The sequence below is a fragment of the Camelus dromedarius genome, chromosome 12, assembly GCF_036321535.1.
Source record: "Camelus dromedarius isolate mCamDro1 chromosome 12, mCamDro1.pat, whole genome shotgun sequence".
Taxonomy (NCBI): domain Eukaryota; kingdom Metazoa; phylum Chordata; class Mammalia; order Artiodactyla; family Camelidae; genus Camelus; species Camelus dromedarius.
Window position 1 is genome coordinate 29489843 of NC_087447.1, and position 19188 is coordinate 29509030.

Here is a 19188-nt window from a genome sequence, read left to right on the forward strand (position 1 = left end):
AAAAGTATCATGTCACTTTTTAGCGTCGCAAGAACCTGGGTTTACGTGTTGAAAATGGATGGAGCTAGAGTTATTCCAAAAGCGTATGTGTTTTTAGGTATTGAATGCTGCCTCTTCGAACTGGGCCATAACTTTGTTGAACATACCTGTTTTCATTCTAGGAGTCTCTTAGGAGAGATGGGATTGAGAACCCAACCCATACCTTTTGAAGTTTAGAGGAATCAAAGATGTGTAGTAGCCCCAGTCAAGACCTGATGATGGGAGAGGACAATGAAGGCCCCAGGAAGGGCAGGGTTACAAGGGAAAGAGGAGTCTGGGCTGGCGAGGTGGAGTTCATACCAGGGTTCAGAAAACAGAGGGGTGTGCTGGCATGGGCTTAAGGCACTTTTGATCCAGATTCCCAGTGCCATAGGCACAACGTGAGTTTGAAGAAAAATTGACACATGAATGGCAGTAGTGTTTCCACTCGGGCTTAAGGCAGGTAGAGCTGTACGGTGGTGGTGGTGATTGAGACTTTCACAGTAGGAGGCTTGGTGAGGTCCCAAAATATACGGACTTAAAATTCATGTACTACGAGATTTCAGCCAATGGTAACACCGAGGCTCCCCTTAGCAGTGGGGTATGGAAGAGACTGGATGCAGCAGGAAAGGGACTTGCATGGTTGGTGGTGACACCTGTGTTCCACCAATGGGGATGAGGTGCTCATAGAAGAAGCCAAGACCACAGGTGAAGCTGTCCAGAGATTAACAGACATCGTGTCCATTTACAAGTATCACGTACATCTTGGTTCTTCCTTTTCTAGTTAATAATCGAAGGCAAGGAATGAGGAGAACTGAGTCACGGACAGGTGTGAGCTATGCTGGCAGTTCTTAGGAGGATTTATTTGGGGCAAGAGAGACTTAGAGGGGACTACATTTTCTCTTAATTTGCCATATTGTTGGATGTGGTGCCATAATTTAGGTACCAAAGGAAATGTTGAGATCACCAGGTGGTGAAGTCTGGAAATTTGAGTAATAGAATTCTATAATAAAAGTGAATAAAAGAGATTTTGAAAATATGAAGACTTTTCCCAAGCCTGCTAAAGACAGTCATGTGCAGCCATAAAAAATGAGACCCTGTAGGCAACAGAGCAGAAACACGCTTTATTTGAGACAAGTTTTATTTGAAACACAAGCTTTATTTGAAACAAAAGCTTTATTTAAAAGAGAGCTTATTTGAAGAAAGATTTTTCTTGATACAAAACTATTTGTGGGCCTTCTGGAGACTCTCACATATGGGCAAGAAAAATTAGATCATACATGCAATGGAAGAGGAGAGCTGCTTTATTTGGAAGAGAGAGAACACGGCTACAACATCAAACAAGCTGGCACTGTGCACGATTACAAAGGAAAGAGAACTCTTGTGAGAAAGAGGACGTGTTCAATGTTAAAGAAATTAACACATAAATGACATGGCTCGTGGCCTCTGAAGACACAATAACCTTGCATGTCTTACAAAATACCCTCATTGGAATCTTACTGAAAGTAGAGACGGGAGAGGTTCACTTTCTCTTCTGGACACGCTCTTTTAAGATCCGGAGCCTCGACATGACCACATCCCAGTCTGCATAAGCCCCTTCCAGATGGCGGGATATCTCGGTTCCTGCTTCGTAGCTGCGACGGCCGTGAAGTAAGCGCCAGTTATCAAAGGTAATCACGTCCCCTAGACAAAAGGGTTTCTCAGCATGAATCCAGTCATGATTGGCAGAGCTCGAAAGTGTAAAATGCAAAGCAGCACTTCATGCTTGGTTCACATCAAGAAACAGTATACTGATTTCTTTACATAAAACTGTACTTTTGAGTTTCCACACAAATCAGGCCACTGGATGCGCACTGCATTAGACCTTTTGCCATTTAAACCTTTGGCCATAACCCAGCAGGCCCCCGTAGACATGTTTATCCTTCTGACTTAAAATATTATGTCTGTGCAACACGTTTGAATTGCTCTTTCTGATTGTGATTTACCTCTTACTTGGAAGTGTTTATTTCTAGTTTAGCAGCTTCAAATAATTCTAAGGATAGTACCATTCGTGGTTTGTCTTTTATGTTCCTAGCATTTTGTGTACATTATTTCTAAGCCTCATAAGGATCCTGAAAAGAGAGCATTATTTCATTTTTTCACACACAAGGAAGCAGAAGCTCTGGGAGGTGGAAGCAGCTGTCAGAAGATATGCTGCCTCCACGGGGGAACCTTGGATTCCGACCCTGTTTTGGGGGCTACTTTTCTACCGTGCTATTTCCATTTTATGTGGTACTGCTCTTCACATCAACCTGGTGTGGCCACCTGGTGGAGATTTCTAGTATTACTTTATGATGCCAAAGATCAATTCAAAAATAATTACAAGTGAAAAGTATCTTCCATGTGGCCCAGTCAGCAGCAGGGAGAAATTACGCTTATTATTTTAGATTTCAAAAGCCTCAAGTCTGATGTCACTTCATTGAGTAGAGGTGGTCCAGATTAATAAAAAACAAAGCACAATGCTTTCTGCTCCTTTATCCAGGTGGCTGGAATACCCCAGGCACGTCTATTTCAGGTAGCACTATGCTTGCCAGATCAGATACGCATGATGGGTAAACATTACTCATGTGCTTTAGAGGGAGAATCATAGGGCCAATTTTATTTGTTTACCAAGACAGAGAAAAGTTAAGTACAAGCTTCAGTTTGTATTGACTGGCTATCAAAATGGAAAATATAAGTAGTTAGTCTTCATCTCAGACATGAGATTGTATTTGGCCTGTAGCTTGTCTTTCAATATTTATTCTTTAGGCTGGAGATTATTATATTCTGGTCTGTTTCAGGATTGCCTAGGAGCTTATCACAAATCACTGTTTGAAAGTGTGGAGAGTCAGCTTATAGCAAGGCTAGGGGCCAGGCGTCTGCTGTAAGTGTCCCAGATACCATGTTTGAGAAAACCTGCTCTAGACAGTGCGCTAGATGGTTAAGGTTGAAGAAAACCCATTCTCCCAGTTGTTTGAGAAAATGTGTTCACTGACCTGGATTCATCTTGAAAGTCAACTTGAATTCTTTACAGTTCATGAGGTCAACAAACTCCTTCAGGGCAGCGTAAAAAGGCTGAACTTTCTCAATAGGTACATCAAATATCGTGTCTCTGGTTGCATTGTTGAAGTTGATGCGAACCACTTGGCCTTTATCGTCTAATCTATTTTTTTGAAGAGAGAAAAATAAAATATGGAAGTCATAAAGTATCCATTCACCTTTGTAAGGGTCATTGCATCTTGGAACGTGTTTCTGAAATACAATATTAAAGAATCCAAATGCATGCACAGAAGATATTAAGGTTATCTGTGGCATAATGTAGTAACTTGTTTTTTTTTTTTCATCTATTCATTTAGCAAGTATTTTTCAACATCTTACTACGTAAGTTCCAGAATGATTCAACTTAATTTAAAATGAATGTTATTCAGAAATTCCAGTTCAAAGTTTTTTGTTTCTTTAAGAAAATGAATTCATTCTTCATTCTTTAAAAACAGTAGCTTTTACATATTAAAATATGTTATAAGTTCATAGGTTAGTCGCTTTATATGTTTCATCTATTGGGGTTTTAGATATGATTTTATTGGCGCATCATTGAGAAGAAAGATCTTTTTTTTTTAAGTTTGAAATATACTTGAAATCCCTGGGTTACAAATGGGGAAACTGAGGCACAGAGAAAAGAAGGTTCTAGCTTGAGGCACATTCTTTGGCTCTTTCTCTAAGTATCTTTGTGTATAGGCTTCTAGAAGACTGATACTGTCCCTCCTTTAATGTTGTATTCCCAGCACTTAACACAGAGCCTGGACATAACAGGACATGGACAGTTAATATCTGTTGCATATGTACCTTTTTATATTTTTTTCAGTACCTTGTGAGAGTACCAAGGTATTTTTAGAACCTCAGGAGATCCTAATACTGTGATTTCGATATTCTTTCTTTGAATACGATTCATGTTTATGACAATGTACCATAACACTGTTTTCAAGGTGAGAAATGATAGTATTATTTCTGAATTTAAGTTTGCTGGTTATGATTAGCAGGGCATGAGTATTGTCTAGTCACAGAGATAAAAGGAAGAGAAAAAAAATCGTTTTAGCTTATTGGGAAGGTGGGCTTTCAGCCAGTTCTAAAGCATCAACCAAATTTACCTTTTCTTTAGGTGGATAAAAACTGAAGGTGGGCCAAATGAGGATGATGACAAAGTGCCAAAAACTATTGCTGGACCAGCTTAGGAGGTGGTAACGTGAGCCAACAGCTGAGTGGATCCCGGCATGATGGGTCAAACCAGACAAACTGTCACATGTTCCAGGGCTTGGTGACAGTGATTTGGGGTCTCGATTACACTTAGCTGGCCGTTTGCACAGAATGAACCATTATCAACAAGTCAGGTTACAGGAGGAAGGATGCAGTTGTCCGTAGTTAAAAAATTATGGCGATCAGGGTCCTGTGCTTTGTGCCTTGGATTAATAGTCAATCCTTTGGGTCAGTGGCAAGTACAATGATCAATTCTAAGAAATGGTGATCGGCAGCAACTCTTTGCCTACTGAATAGTAACCGAAAATTACCTACTGAATCGACACAGGGAAAGGAAGTGTAAGAAGGAAACAGGTTTTCAAAAAAGGCTCTTAGACTCTTAGAACTTGAATTTGTATACATTGATAAAAATACAAATAGGACTGAAAAGGTGGCGCAGTGCCCTCCCCTGTCACCCCACCTTCTCCACATAGATGAAGAACGCTCTGTGGCCTGCAGCTTGTGGCTTCACGAACGAAGAATTAAGGAAAAGGTCAGTCGGCACAAGAGACTGCAGACCTCCAGGTCTGAGTGGCACGAAGGGCAGCTCTTGGCCTTTCAACTGCGCTGTTAGCACCCATCCTGCTGGTTTCAGACCCTTTCACAGCTGCTGAGGACATTTTGCCTTTTATCTTCAAAATACCAGCCCAGCTGCTCCCAACCCACCTCCCCACCTCACCCCCTCTTTTATGTTCTGTACGTATAACAATGACACACTTTGCGCCATGCTCCGTGTTGCTGACAAGGATGTCATGACTTTGAAACTTCCTGGGGGTTCTTCTATCCCAGCCCCTCTGGTGACCTGTTTCTTTTTTCACTAACACCCTGATTCCCGCACGGTGATGGCTATGCTAGTTACAGCTCTCTCTTTTAGAGTCTCTGTGTGGATCACATACCAGTGAAAGGAACTTCATGATTCATTGATCTCATGAAATCAGAATTGTGTGTCTCACAGTACACTGTATTATGCTCTCATTTCTGAGAGCTCACATACGCGGGCAAAAAGAATCAGTTTCTGTGTGTGTGTGTGTTTGTGTGTGTGTGTGTATCACAGTCTGTGTCTTTTTCCCCCTGGTGTTTACTTTTTCTCCGAGAAAATAAGACCCAAATTCATTATTTCGCATTCTCAGCAGTGACCTGAGGGGAACTGGAGAGTGAAGTTAGTTCTGAGGGCTAGAGAAGACGTCATTCTGAGGACTGGAGCATGTTAGAGGAGATGGATGGCTGGCATCTTGAGAATCAACCTAAAATGCTAAATTGAACCTTATTAAGTGGGATATTCTGTGGGCAAAAAACAGGATGAAAGGAGGGTCCTGATGCAGGATTGCATGCTGAGGAAGGGTAAAGAGCCCCCAAGGTGAGGAGTAATCAGCTATGTATTAGCTGTGCATAAAGAACCAGCATTTACACATAAACCAGCAACGTGTTGAGTGCAAACCAGCAAAACCAAAACATCGTTAGTGATGCCAACGGAGAACCCAATGAAAGGGTCGTGCGTCTCCTGCGATCAGAGGATCAGGGCGCTGTGGAGACTCCTCATTGCGTACAAAGTGATGTCTCACTGAGAGATGCGATGTGAATTTGCTGTGGGGATATCGCTACGGTCTGGCCCACCATCACATCTCATGAGGACCTGCGGGAAAAGTGTATTTCTGATTTTAGAAGGATTTTGAATCTTGCAAGTTGATGACGGTCTCTCCTTGTTTTGGTCTTTAGAAACTCAGAGCCAATACTAAAATCTATTACCAATAAGTGTGTTGGACTATGAAAAGGATAGCTCGCTAAAATTTACTCTGCCCTTTCTGAGCCAGGCACCGGGACAGTCATCCCCACTGTAATTGTATGTAGCAGGTATTATTAGGGCTCCTTTTGTTTTTTATTGGCACTATTACTCCTTTTGGTGGCCTACTTAGCAAGCACAAGTCACTTGACCAAGAGCGCACAGGCAACAGGAGTTGTGTTCATGTGACTGAATTTGTAACCATCAGGATGCCGTAAGTTAGCTTAATTTCACTATGATTATTTTTGTCCTTGTTTCTTTGTTTATTTTTTATTGTTCTGCATTATACTTAGCTCTCTCAGCAGCCTCCAAGGGTTTTTTTTGTACTAGATAGGACATAAGCATTTCGAAAGAGTTAAAAGATTTAACCAGAGGAAAATTAACCCAAACACTCAGGAGACAGAGGACCTTGGTTAACTGAAAACCCTCTTTGTTTCATCTCCTGTTGTTAAAAATATATTTTCAAGTGAATTAATGTTAACCACTTGATATTCTCTAGGGATATCCCTGGGACCTTGATAATGGCCAAACTCTGGAATTTTACTGCAAAAAATAACAAAGCCTAATCATGATTCAGATGGTAGATATTCGGTTACTCTCACTCACTAGCTAAGTTGTATTTTTTTTTTTTTTTTTTTGCCTGTATTCACTAGCCTTGTGGAATCTACAATCCTATTGTGTTACAACAACATGGTAATTTATTATGGGCTTTTAAGATAACTTTTAAAAAGTTAAAAACTGTCGTGTTAAGACTAGGAATCTCAAGAGTTGCTTCTTCTCTCTCCCACCTCGATGACTGACCTCTCAGAGGATGCGGTTCTGAACTAGAATCTATCTTTGATGTCTATCTGTCTTTCCCTCATGCCCTTCATTCAATCTGTCAGGAAAACATACTGAATTGATATGCAAAATATAGCAGTATATTCTCAAGCGGACACTTATGCACACTGCTGCCATCACTGCTCGGACCACTCCTGGTCAAGCCCCCTCCTCTCTAACCTGCAGCCCTGGAGTAGCTTCCTGGCTGGTCTTCCTGCTTCTGCCCTTGTTCTCCTGAGCTACATTCAGCACAGCAGCCAGGGTGATCCATTTTAAATGTAAACACATTTATATAAATATAGATGTCTCTCTTTTGGTCAAAATTTTGCTCAAGGTCCCTATTTCACTGAAAAGGAAAGCTAATATTCTTACAATGGCTAACATGGCTCAAGGTGAACTTATCCCCATCTGACCTCCTCCCTGCTCCACACTGGCCTCGTTGCTGTCCCTGGAACACACACGGGGTATCTTCTTAGGGTCATCTTAGGATCTTGGCTCTAGATGATTCTGGAAACTGTTCATCTTCTGGGCAAAAATCCCTCATTCCTTTAGGTTTTTGTGCAAATGTTACCTACTCAGTAAAGCCTATCCTTGACACACTATTTAACGATAGAAATTTCATCCTCCCTAAGTCTTTGGCTCTACAGATTCCCTTATCCTGCCTTACTTTTCTTTTTTTCTTAAGCACTTAAAATGTTTTAACATTCATTACAAGTTACTCATTTATTTTAAAATTCCTAATTCTCCCCTCCCCCATTAGGAAGTTAGCTACGTGAGGCCAGGAATCTTTGTTTTGTCCACTGCCGTAACCCAAGCACCAAGAAGGGTGACTGGCCTCAATAAATATTTGTTGAATAAATAAATAAAGATCATAAGTGTATATAAAGAAAGCTGAGTTAGTATACTGGGGATTTGATTATTTATTAAATGTGGTTTTTTTTCATATTATTTGGTTATTTCTCCTAAAAGAAGAATACACACTCTATTCTAAAATTGGAAACATCCCAAAATTCATTAGCTGATGTTGGATTAAATAAAACATGTCCTAGAAGCACAATGTAGGATAATTCTCAAATAGGAGGTTACATTTGTGGCCTTTGTAGATCCTTGAAAAATTATTACAAAATAATGTTAAATGAAAAGATACACAAAGTGTTCTGTGTAGGGAACATGATTTGGGGGGATCAATCCGGGGAGACATCACTATTTCATTCTCAGATCTTGTGGTTCAGGTGAGGCTGACTTCACTCCTGAGATGAACATGTGATTTAGGAATGGCCAGTCAGAATTCTCTGACTTCTTGGCCGTGGTGATGCTTCAAGGATAGACTTGGACACAAGCTGGGCAGTGAGTCTACATCTTTGTTGTAGCTGTTGGGAAATAAGTGGCTTCTCTGTGTTATGATGACCAACTCTAAGAAAAATAAAAACTTGGAGCTTCTATGATTATCTTTGAAAACAAAGCCAGCACAGAGGATACGTGGTCTAAGAGGTGAAGGGAAAAAAGACATCAATCTCAGATGATATTTTTAAACTGCTGGATCTACCTAATTTGAGTTATATTCTTTCACTCCTGAAAGTGTCCTGACCAGTACAATCACACTGATTATCACTATACAGAACTTATATTTTAAAAATGAAGTATACATGAAATCTTACTTTTTTTAAATATTGATTAAGAACAGAGATTTCATAGAAGTTGATAAAGATTTTTTTTTTTAAATGGTGAAATAGTTCTTTGCTTCTCTTCCACTCTAGAATTGAATTAAGCAGTTCTTAAAAAGTAAAACTCTGGAGTTAATTGAAGCATTCTGCTGCTTAAGATTTAGGTAAATGAAGCTTTCACTGTCAATTGTTATGGCTATGAGAAATTTACAAACAGTACTTACTCTATAATTTTGTGTTTGGATTGTACAGAGAAATCGCAGTAATCCACTCCAATGTCTGTAAAGTCCACGAAGGTAGAGGACAGAATCTGGAACGCCTGAGGATTTTTTTCCTTGAGCTTTCGGCATACGTTAAATCCGTCTACAATTTCGGAATCACCCCCAGTGACTGTCTGCTTTATGCAGTGCAGAAGCTGAACCTATAAAAAGAAATAGAAATGTCTTTTAAAATGGTACACACTTACATTTTTGACACTATGTTAAAGGAAGATTCATAGAGGTAAATGCATTAAAATGATTTCTTTTTTATATGTATCTTTTGTGTCAACAGAGAAAGAAGTTAGGGAGAAAAAGTTGCCTGTAATCAATATTTTATAGTTCAAATATCATTAAAATTGAAGACAGGGATACAGGGAGCTAATATTCATTAGTAAACAGAAGCCACAGATCATAAGAGTAGTAGAGAGTGAGCGCTTCATGCTGGCTTTACAGAGAAGATAGGGTTTAATTTGGGCAAAGGAGGATGGATAAGATTTTGAATATGGAGAAGAGAATGGAGAGAGCAAACCAGGTGGCCGTGTTGATGGGCATGCTAAAATTCACCCTTCGCTGGGCATCCAAAATTTTGGCTGCAATAGAGGGTTACAACTGGGAATAGTAGATCCAGTTGGAAAGGTAATTCAGTACCTCATCGTGGAGGCTCTTAAATGTCAGATGAAAGAAATTGAACTGTCTTGTGCACAGAGGGGAATCATTAAAGGATTTTGAGTCTGGAAGTAATGTAGTCAAGACTGAGTTGAAAATTATTAGTCCAGTGGTGTCAACAGAGATAAATTTTTTTGAAGGGGGGAACTAGTGAGAGAGTAACTGTGAGAGTCTAATGCAATAGTTCAAGTGTAATGATAAGGAAATGAGGCAGGAGGGGGCTACGAGGATGAATAAACCCAAGAAATATTGGGAATGAGAAACCAAAAGGATAGTAAGTTAATAGTTACTTTTACTAAGATTCAAGGGGAAATGTTTAACATCATTTCATTTTGGAAAGCAAAGTGTAATAAATAATATTTTAAACAATATTCTTTTGAATGGAGTTGGTTAGTTTTCTTTGGTGATGTGACTCCTTTTGGTAAGTCAGCATGAGTGGATGATTTTGAATACCTAAATTTAGACTGTGATTTTCTGCTTAAAGAGACTAACACTATTTAGCTGTGAAAATTTCATTCTTATTGAGTAAAATAAAAATACAAACCAATGTCTGACAGTTCTTGTAGAAAAGAAGAGGCAAATATGATCAAGTACTCAGACTACAGGCATGTTAAGATAAGAGGGGAAAATACTCATTTAGCTTGGTTATCTCCATAGATGGCTAGAGCAGTGCTGTCCACTAGAATTGTCTGCTGTGATGGAAATGTTCTTCCACGCTGCCCAATGCAATAGTCCCTAGTCCCATTTGTCTATTGTGCACTTGAAATGTGGTTAGTGTGACTGAGGAACTAAATTTTAAGCTTCACTTAATCTTAATTTTAATTAAAACTTAAACAGTTATAGGTGGCTCGTGACTACCATAATTCACAGTGTAGATCTAGAACACAAATCCTGCCTCCGTCCCAAACCACACAAAATTTCTCAATATTTAAAGTCTTGTACATACTTGTTCTTACATTATGATGGTATAATGCACATTTATTCACTCTTCACAGCAGTACTTAGAATTTCTACTTTCATCTCCATTTTATAAATGAAGAAACTGAGACTCAGAGGTGTAAAAACTGGCCAGCTGGTAGGAACTCTGCTAATACATGGCAAAGCCAATATTCAGACCTTGGCCTATTTGCTTCAAAATCCTCATAGAGCAAGTTCCTTTCCTATAAAGGGAGAAATCCCTTCACAGGACTCTTACTAATTCAGTATTCTGTGGTGTGTGTGTATATGTGTTTTGTAAACCAAACCTTCCATTTCAGGTTGATGACACCTTATTTTCTGATGTTAGGAGAGAGCTGAGCTAAATGAATAATGGTTCAGTCCTTAAGTTGATGCCATTTTTTTTTAAGCTTGAAAAAAAAAAACACGTGCATAAGCTGATCAAGTCATTGCAAAAAGTCATCACATCACCAGGACAAGGAGGGGTGAAGCAGCACGATTCAAAAGAAGATGAAGTGAAAGTATCAATTTCAAGTCTCCCAAACTCCAAGAAAGCAAAGCAATAGCATAACTTTGTCTTTGGGAGAATCTGAGTGTCTTTAAAATCCTTGTAGACTTTGCCATAATGAAGTCACAGAATATTTCAAATATAAATCTTTAAAAAGGGTCAGCTGATGTCTTTTACATATGGCGAGGCCAACTAATAATCTTCTTTCGTATATTTGCATTTTAATGCCATCTTCTGAAAGGAGAAAGGCAATGGGGCCAGACAACACTTTCATTGTGAATTCAAAGGTAAATATGTGCCTGGTGTGTACAAAACGCAGTTTCATGTCATGTAAGTCATTCAGAACCAAAAATCTTTTCTTTCTAAATGTTACTTCATGGCAGCAGGTGACTTTTGGCCCAAAGACAGGGGACGAAGCAGCATCTGTGTTTCATTAAAGATGTGGCTCCTTCTCCCTGGCCCACGTGATTGAAATTGATCAAACTGAACTCTCAACAGGTAACTCATTATCCAGATCATTTCATCTGTACTGAAAATAACATTGACTTATCCTGTTTGTTATAAAAGAGCTCAAACATTGGTTCAAAAACCCCTGAACCATTCAAAATGGAAACCTGAACAATAGCACAAGCAGGTGCCTACATTTAAATCATTCTTTTACCAGAAACTAGACATTTCAGGAATCATCTTTTATTTAAAAATCTCCTATCAGGTCATTTAGCTTCAGATATTTCATTTGCTGGTGGAGATTGGTACAATTTTGTGGCATTTTTAACCTCTCTTTGGCATATTTATTAAATCTCTATTACATGCAAGGAGCTGGTTTAAGCCTTGACATGTACGGAAGTATAAGATTCAATTCCTGTATTTCAAGAGTTTGTAGTGTATGACAATGTCTATAAATAATCAACATGATATAGAAATTATGGGAATTAGAAAGTCCAACTCAAGATCAGGATAGTGTGGTGAAAAAACTAGATGGAGGCTGATTTCCAAGTTCAAGTTCCCTATTACTCAGATGTCACCCTGTGGAAGGATTTAAGCATGCCAGGAACCATTTCTTCATTTAACATAAAAAGACAAGAGCACTCCTATCTACCTCAAGGGAATGCTAAGAGGGATCAAATAAAGTAACAGAAGTAAAAATGCTTTGAAAGAATATAAAATGCAAAAGAAAAAGAATATAAAATGCTGAGAATGTCAAGCTTTATACTTTACTTCAGGAATATTTATGAAGTCATTTAATTGCTCTTCCATAGGCTTTCAATTTTAACAGAGAAATAAAAACTAAACTCATTTTAAAAAGCAGATAATTTAAAAATTCAAATAGGATCTTTAGTTCTCTAGTCTGATTTTAAAAACTTTATTCCATTTAACTTCTCCAACCTGTCCTCTGCAGATGAACTGAGTTGATTAGTTTGGCTTTCAACCTCCAAGGTTTTAGAAAATTTCTGGCCCAGATTTAAAACAAATCACATTGTGTGCCTTCCCCTCAATCCCCACCCAAAAGGGTGACTGTTGGGGGTCATTCACTGTCGTCATTTAGTTTTGAGAAATTACGTGGTGTTTTATAATCAACAAAATAATTTGAAACATGTGAAGTCAAATACTAGCTTAGCTTAGTTAATACTGGTGAGGACAACGGGTAACAGCAAAGGTACAGAGAAAATGTGATGGAAAAAAAAAAAAAGATGAATTTTGATTTTCCCGCATTTTACCTTCATTAGCTAGAGAACAACCCCAAATTTTCACTTTCATTTACCCTTGACGATACAGATTTCTGTGTGTGTATTTCATTTCATCCCATTAGCTCTAAAAATAGGGGGGGAAATATCTTTTCAAAGGTAGTTTCCTCATCATTTATTTCTTAGTTTAGCAAAATGATACTTTTGTAAAACTGTAGTGGGAAGATTTGTGGCTCTGTGGTGAACATCTCCCTCCTTGATGAAGGATCTGATAGATGGGCGAGCAAATGCTTTCCAGAAGCAGCCAAGGTTATTTTGCTCCTTGTATTCCCACTCCTTTGTAGTACATCTTTGCAGCTTCTCCCATAAAAGGTGGCCTCCACTTCCTCACACCTTGAATCTGGGCTAAACTTATGACCTGCTTTGACCAATAAAACAAGGCAGAGGCGACACTGTGCTGATGACTAGCCTAGGTCTCAAGAGACCTCGTACAGTTTGGCTTGCCCTTTGGAAACTCTGCCACCTTCTGTGTGCATTAACGGGCTAACCAGGGGTGAGGGTGCAGGGAGAGGATGACAGATCAAATGGAGCAGGGACAAGTCATCTCAGGCACCACCGGGGTCAGCCAGTCCCTAGCAGACTCAGAAGCAGCAGAACTACCCAGCTGAACGTAGCCCAAATCATAAAAACATGAGCTAAGTAAATGGTTGTTCTTTTAAGTTGTTAAGTTATAGTGTGTGTGTGTGTGTGTGTGTGTGTGTGTGTGTTTTCAGCAATAGCTAACTGATATGAATGATGGCCACGTGACTTTTGGGAAAAACTCTACATTGTGTTCCCTGGTTTCATTTTCTCTTTTAACTCTCTTGAGAACAGTAAATGTACAAAAAGACCTCAAAATGTACTGCTATGGTAAAATGTCTTAGCAAAGCGAAAAGCACCAATAGTTATTTCCAGGGAGAAACAAAGAAATGTTAAAAAAAAAAAAAAACCAACATGGAAATCTTCTATCCCTTGGGACGCTGTTCAGGATTTAAGCACAGAGATTTTGTGAGCTTGGATTGTGTTTGGAGAAAGAGCTCCATGACAAATTAGCTAGTGAAACATATAATCTTCTAGGCTCAAAATTGAGGAGGATATTGGTTCTTGGCCTGCCTCATGGAAAATATGTCGAGGCTCACCTTACCCCAGGTGGGTGATGGAGGGCTGGATAATCAGTGTGGAAGCTTAGCTTCCCAGTTGTGTAAGCCACGTTGTTTGCATCAAGTTTATCTTGCACTTGCCAAGTATGTCTGTAAAATACAAGAAACATATGTTGTAACAGGCTGTCCCTAAGCCAGAGGAAATGTGTTAGCATGAACTTGAGACATGGGGGAAATGGAAACTTCATTTTATAAAATAATTACTATGAGCCAGGAAAGGAGGCTGACCTTTCTTTGCCCAAAGTAACTATTTCAGAATCAGCATCCCCTCGTTTCTCGTCTCCTCTCCAAAAAAGAATACGTTTACACGTTAGTCTCTCCTACAGAGTTTATAAAGAGGTGTATATGGGATTGTAGGTTATGTTTTTTGGTAGCTTAATGCATTTGAAAAAAATGATTTATTGAGGCAAAATTTACCTAACATAAAATGAACTATTTTAAAATGAACAATTCAGTGGCAATTAGAACACTTACAGCATTAGTAACCAACACCTCTATCTAGCTAGTTTCAAAACATTTCCATCATTCCAAACTAAAACCTCTTACCCAGTAAGCAGTTTCTTCCCATTCTGCCCTCTTCCCAGTCCCTGGCAAACACCGATCTGCTTTCTGTCTCTATGGATTTACCTATTTTTGAATATTTGATGTAAATGGAATCATACATGACTTCTTGTGTCTGGCTTCTTTCACTTAACATAATTTTTTTGAGATCCAACCGTGTTGTAGCATGTATCAGTACTTCATTCTTTTTATGGTTGAATAATATTCTATTGTATGGATATACCACAGTGTGTTTATCCATTCATCTTTTGGGGGATACCTGTGCTGTTTCTACCCTTTGGTTATTGTGAGTAGTACTAGTATGATCATGCAAACATGTTCATGAACATGCATTTATTTGAGTAACTGTTTTCAATTTTGCGGGGGGGGGGGTAATCCCTAAGAGTGGAATTATGGGATTATATCATAATTTTATCTTTAACTTTTTAAGGAATCATCAAATTATTTTCCACAGCAGCTGAACCATTTTACATTCTCACCAGCAATGTGTGAGGGTTCCAATTTCTCCACACTCTCTCTACACTTCTTGTCTTTTTTTTTTTTTTTAATTATTATAGCCATCTTAGTGGATGTGAAGTGGTAGCTCATGGTTTTGATTTGTAATATCCTAATGACTAATGATGTTGAGTAATCTTTCATGTGTTTGTTGGCTGTTTGTATATCTCCTCTAAAAAATGTATTCAGGTATTTTGCCATTTTAAAATTAGATTATCTTTTTCTGTTAAGTTGTAAGAGTTCTTTATATATCCTACACTAGACTCTTAGATAAACGATTTGCAAATATTTTTGCCCCTTCTGTAGGGTTGATTTTCATTTTCTTGGGATGTCCTTTGATGTTCAAAAGGTTTTAATTTTGATGAAGTCCAATTAACTTCTATTTGTTGTTTTGATGTTATATGCATGAATCCATTGCCCAATTCAAGGTCATGAATACTTGCCCCCTAGTTTAATGATTTTAGCTCTATAATCAACCCATTTTGAGTTTTTTTTTAAGCAAATGGTGTGAGGAAGGGGGTCCATTTGTGTATACAGTTGTCCCAGTACTACTTGTTGAAGAGACTGTTCTTTCCCCATTGAATAAAAATAATCAGCTATAGATGTATGGAATTTATTTCTAGACTTTCAATTGTACTCTATTAATCTATATGTCTATCCTTATCCCAGTACCATGATATTTTGATTCCTGTAGATCTGCAGTAAGTTTTGAAATCGGGAAATGTGAGTCCTCCAACCTTGTTATTTTTCAATATTGTTTGCACTACTTAGAGCTCCTTGCATTATACGCACACACACACACACACATATATGTGTACATTTGAGGATTGGCTTTTCCATTTGTGCAAAAAGACCATTGGAATTTTGGCAAGGATTGTACTGACTCTGTAGCCCACTTTAGGTAGTATTGCCATCTTTAACAATAGTGTGGTTTACAATCCATGAATATAGGAGGTCCTTCCATTATTAGACCCTCTTTAGTTTCTTTCAGCAATGTTTTGTAGTTTTTCTTTTACAAGTCTTTTACCTCCTTGGTTAAAGTTAACCCTAGGTATTTTATTTTTCTAGATGCTATGGTAAATGAAATTGTTTTCTTAATTTCCTTTTCAGATGGTTCATTGCTGATATACATAAACACAACTGATTTTTGTGCATAAACTTTGTATCCTACAACTTTGCTGAATTTATTTATTAGCTCTAGTAGCCCTTTTGTATGCATTCTATTGGGTTTTCTACATATACAGTCATGCCGTTAGGGAATAGGTTTACTTCTTCCTTTCTCTTTTGGATGCCCTTTTTTCTATTCTTTGCCTAATGGCTCTTGCTGAAACTTCCAGTATACTGTAGAACAGCAGCAGTGAAAACAGCATTCTTGTCTTATTCCTGATCTTAGGGGGAACTTAATGAATTTTTAATTATACTCTTGTAACTTTACTCAGATCAAGAAATATAACTTTAAGCTCAAACATATGCCCTGTCCCAGTCACGGTTCCTTTCTCTCTTCTCTAGAGTAGCCATGACCATAACTTCTACATTTATCACTTCCTTATATTTTTATTCCTGAATGTGCATATCCTTAGGCACTACATTTAATCTTGCACATGAAAAAGTTGTTATGTCTTTTAAGTCTCTTAGTCTATATGGTTATTTTCCAGCCTATTATTATCACAATTTGGCCAATAGAGTTCCTCAGAGTCTGAACTTTGCTGGTAATATACTCATAATGTAGTTTAACATATTCTCCCGTCCTCTGTTTTTTCCTAAAAAAATGTAAGCTAAATGCAGAAGCTCAGACAAATTCTTTTTTCTCTCTTTGGCAAAACTATAGATGTCATTATGTTCTTTTATTACAAGGCACAGAATATCTAGATGTCTTTTTTTATTTTTTGGTGCTACTTGTACTTGTTCATGCTCAGTGGCTTGGTCCGCTAATTCTTTGGGAATTCCAAATAGTGAAATGCCAAATAAATAATTTCTTTTTAATTTATCAGTTGGAATATTTTTAAAAAGATCCACTTTCCCTCATCTACTATTTGGTTACTCCATATAATAGCTTACATAGGGATGATGAGATAAATGCTTAATTCTCTCCTTTATTTACCGTTGTGCAATGTAATAGATTAGTTTTCTATCATTCTAAGATGAATAATTAGTTTAAAAAAATAATAGTATCGATAAAAATGTCTTAAAATTAGAGATAATGGTTTCACAACATTGTCAATGTGCTAAATTACACAGAATTGAATACTTAAAAATTTAAAATTTTATGTTATGTTACTTTTACCCTCATTACCAAAAAAATAGCTTGACTTACACATTTTTAAAAGTTAATTAAAAAAAGAACTAGAGATTACTTGCAACTCTGTGGCAAGAAAAGCAACAATTATTCAGATTTTGTAAGGCTTTTCCCTTGGAATATTGAGGCAAGGGGTAATTGGAAGGAAGCCATGTCTCAAAATAAAACAAAGCTGGCTCAAAAAAAAAGTCACTATATATTCATGCCATTTTATTGCTGTTAAAATGTCTATTTGTTAATTGAACACCTGTTCTATTCAAGATATTGTTTTAGCATTAGAAATATAGCAGGGAACAAAAAGGACAAACACACAAGTAATTACCAAATCTTATATAAGAGATAAGTGCTACAAATAAAACAAGGCAAGGATATAAGCACTGGGGGCAGGAGAATATCATGCCAGAAATGATGCTTTTGAAAGTGCTCTAGAAAAAGCCGCAATTTTTCACAGAAATCTGATCAAAATAAGGGAAGGAGAAATGCGAATTCCTGGGAGATGCATTTTAGGCAGAGAAATCTGAAAGGGAAAGGTAGGGTTTCTTCCTTGTCCTCTGGGATTTGAGGATGAAACTAGCTATTTTGCTCTGTGTGTGTGTTTTTTTTTTTTTCCTCATTTAAATTTAGGGTAGAAAGACTGTATATCTTTCATTGAAGATTTAAGAGCCCTCCATAGGTGGCCATGAACTGAAAAGAGGCTTAGTGAAAGGAGGAGAGGGTATATATAGCCTGCTGCAACTCATTTCAAGTATAAGTTAGATGATCCACTATATTGTCACGACTGTAGCCAAGAAATATATGTTCTCTTTGTGTCACTCCATGGCCCATCCACAATACAGATTCAGACGATTGTCAACTTCAGCATTCCAAGAATAATCAACATGTAGGAAGGGATTTAGGGTACAAAAAAGGTGATTTCATCAAGTTGTAGAATGTATAACATCTTCTAAGAAGATGATGCTGTTGACACCGTCAGGAGGAAATGACTTATTTAGATTTTCTTTCCAAGAATGATGCTGGTTGTGCATTGATCCACCTATGTTCTTTTTCCTGGTTCCGCCTATGATCAGGGGTAAACTAACTGAGTTTTGCTGTGGTCAAGAGCTGGCTCAGATTCGAGGTGCAAGCTTTAGCCAGAGAACAGATCTTTTCTTTGACACTAACTGGCTTCTACAGGGATGGGGCTTGTGACTTGGCTTCATCAGAGCAGTTCTCCAGCCCTCTGAGCTAACTGGCAGGGAATGATAAACATTTTTCAGCCCTAAAGTGTCTTAGGCACGGTATGGGATGTATAGCCTAAAAGTCTATGATCACACGTAATGATACATCCCAGGAAAGGAGTTTGCCTGTTCCAATCGTAAAACATTCTCTTAATAGTTATAGCATAAGTCTGGGAAAATCTTAGAAATGTCATTTGATCTACCTTTTTACCTCCTTATAGAAATGAATCATGCCAGGAAGGCTGCTGCTGGTTGTCTATGACTCTAAGCTTTCACTTATCCCTCTTGAATCCAAATCTCCAATAAAACACAACAGAAATAAATGCAAACATGATTCACTGGTCTGTGTAGGAAGCATTTTTTAAAAGCCCACTGTGGGCCCTTGATGAGATTAGGGTGTACTTATAGGCACCTCTCATTAAGACCTATTCTTAGGTTGTAAGTAAGGTAACAACTCAAGCAGATTATCAAGAAATGTCATGACGAAGCAGAGGTGCTGGACCAGATTGTTCTGAAGCTGAAGAGGCAGGCTCAGTCGAGCATCTTAATTTAATGGAGTAGACTTCCTTGGTATTGTACTGGGGCAGGTAATTGTAAATGTACAAATAATACTGCTTTTGCCAAAGATGTTATTAAGCAAACCTAAGTATTTCCACTGAGCTATTCATGTCATTCTTAAATTTTAATTGTTAGAACTTTCCCTTTTGAGTTTTGTCAAAAGCTCCTGTACATTAAAATCATGACTTTAAGAGAGTATTTCATGGAATTGTTTAGGA

The 19188-nt window shown here is 38.0% G+C and overlaps 1 protein-coding gene across 3 annotated transcripts in view; it reads right to left on the reverse strand.

Moving 5' to 3' along the window:
* Window positions 1-1123: 1123 nt before the first annotated feature.
* Window positions 1124-19188, reverse strand: part of BBOX1 (gamma-butyrobetaine hydroxylase 1) — a 54990-nt gene continuing 36925 nt past the window's right edge. For all 3 annotated transcript variants that reach the window (XM_031459861.2, XM_011000226.3, XM_011000219.3), the window contains 4 exons: window positions 13828-13933; window positions 8814-9010; window positions 3033-3199; window positions 1124-1701 (listed from right to left, as the gene is read on the reverse strand). In XM_031459861.2, the coding sequence (XP_031315721.1) occupies window positions 1541-1701; window positions 3033-3199; window positions 8814-9010; window positions 13828-13933 (631 nt within the window). In that variant the 3' untranslated portion in view covers window positions 1124-1540. The remainder of the gene's footprint in view (window positions 1702-3032; window positions 3200-8813; window positions 9011-13827; window positions 13934-19188) is intronic.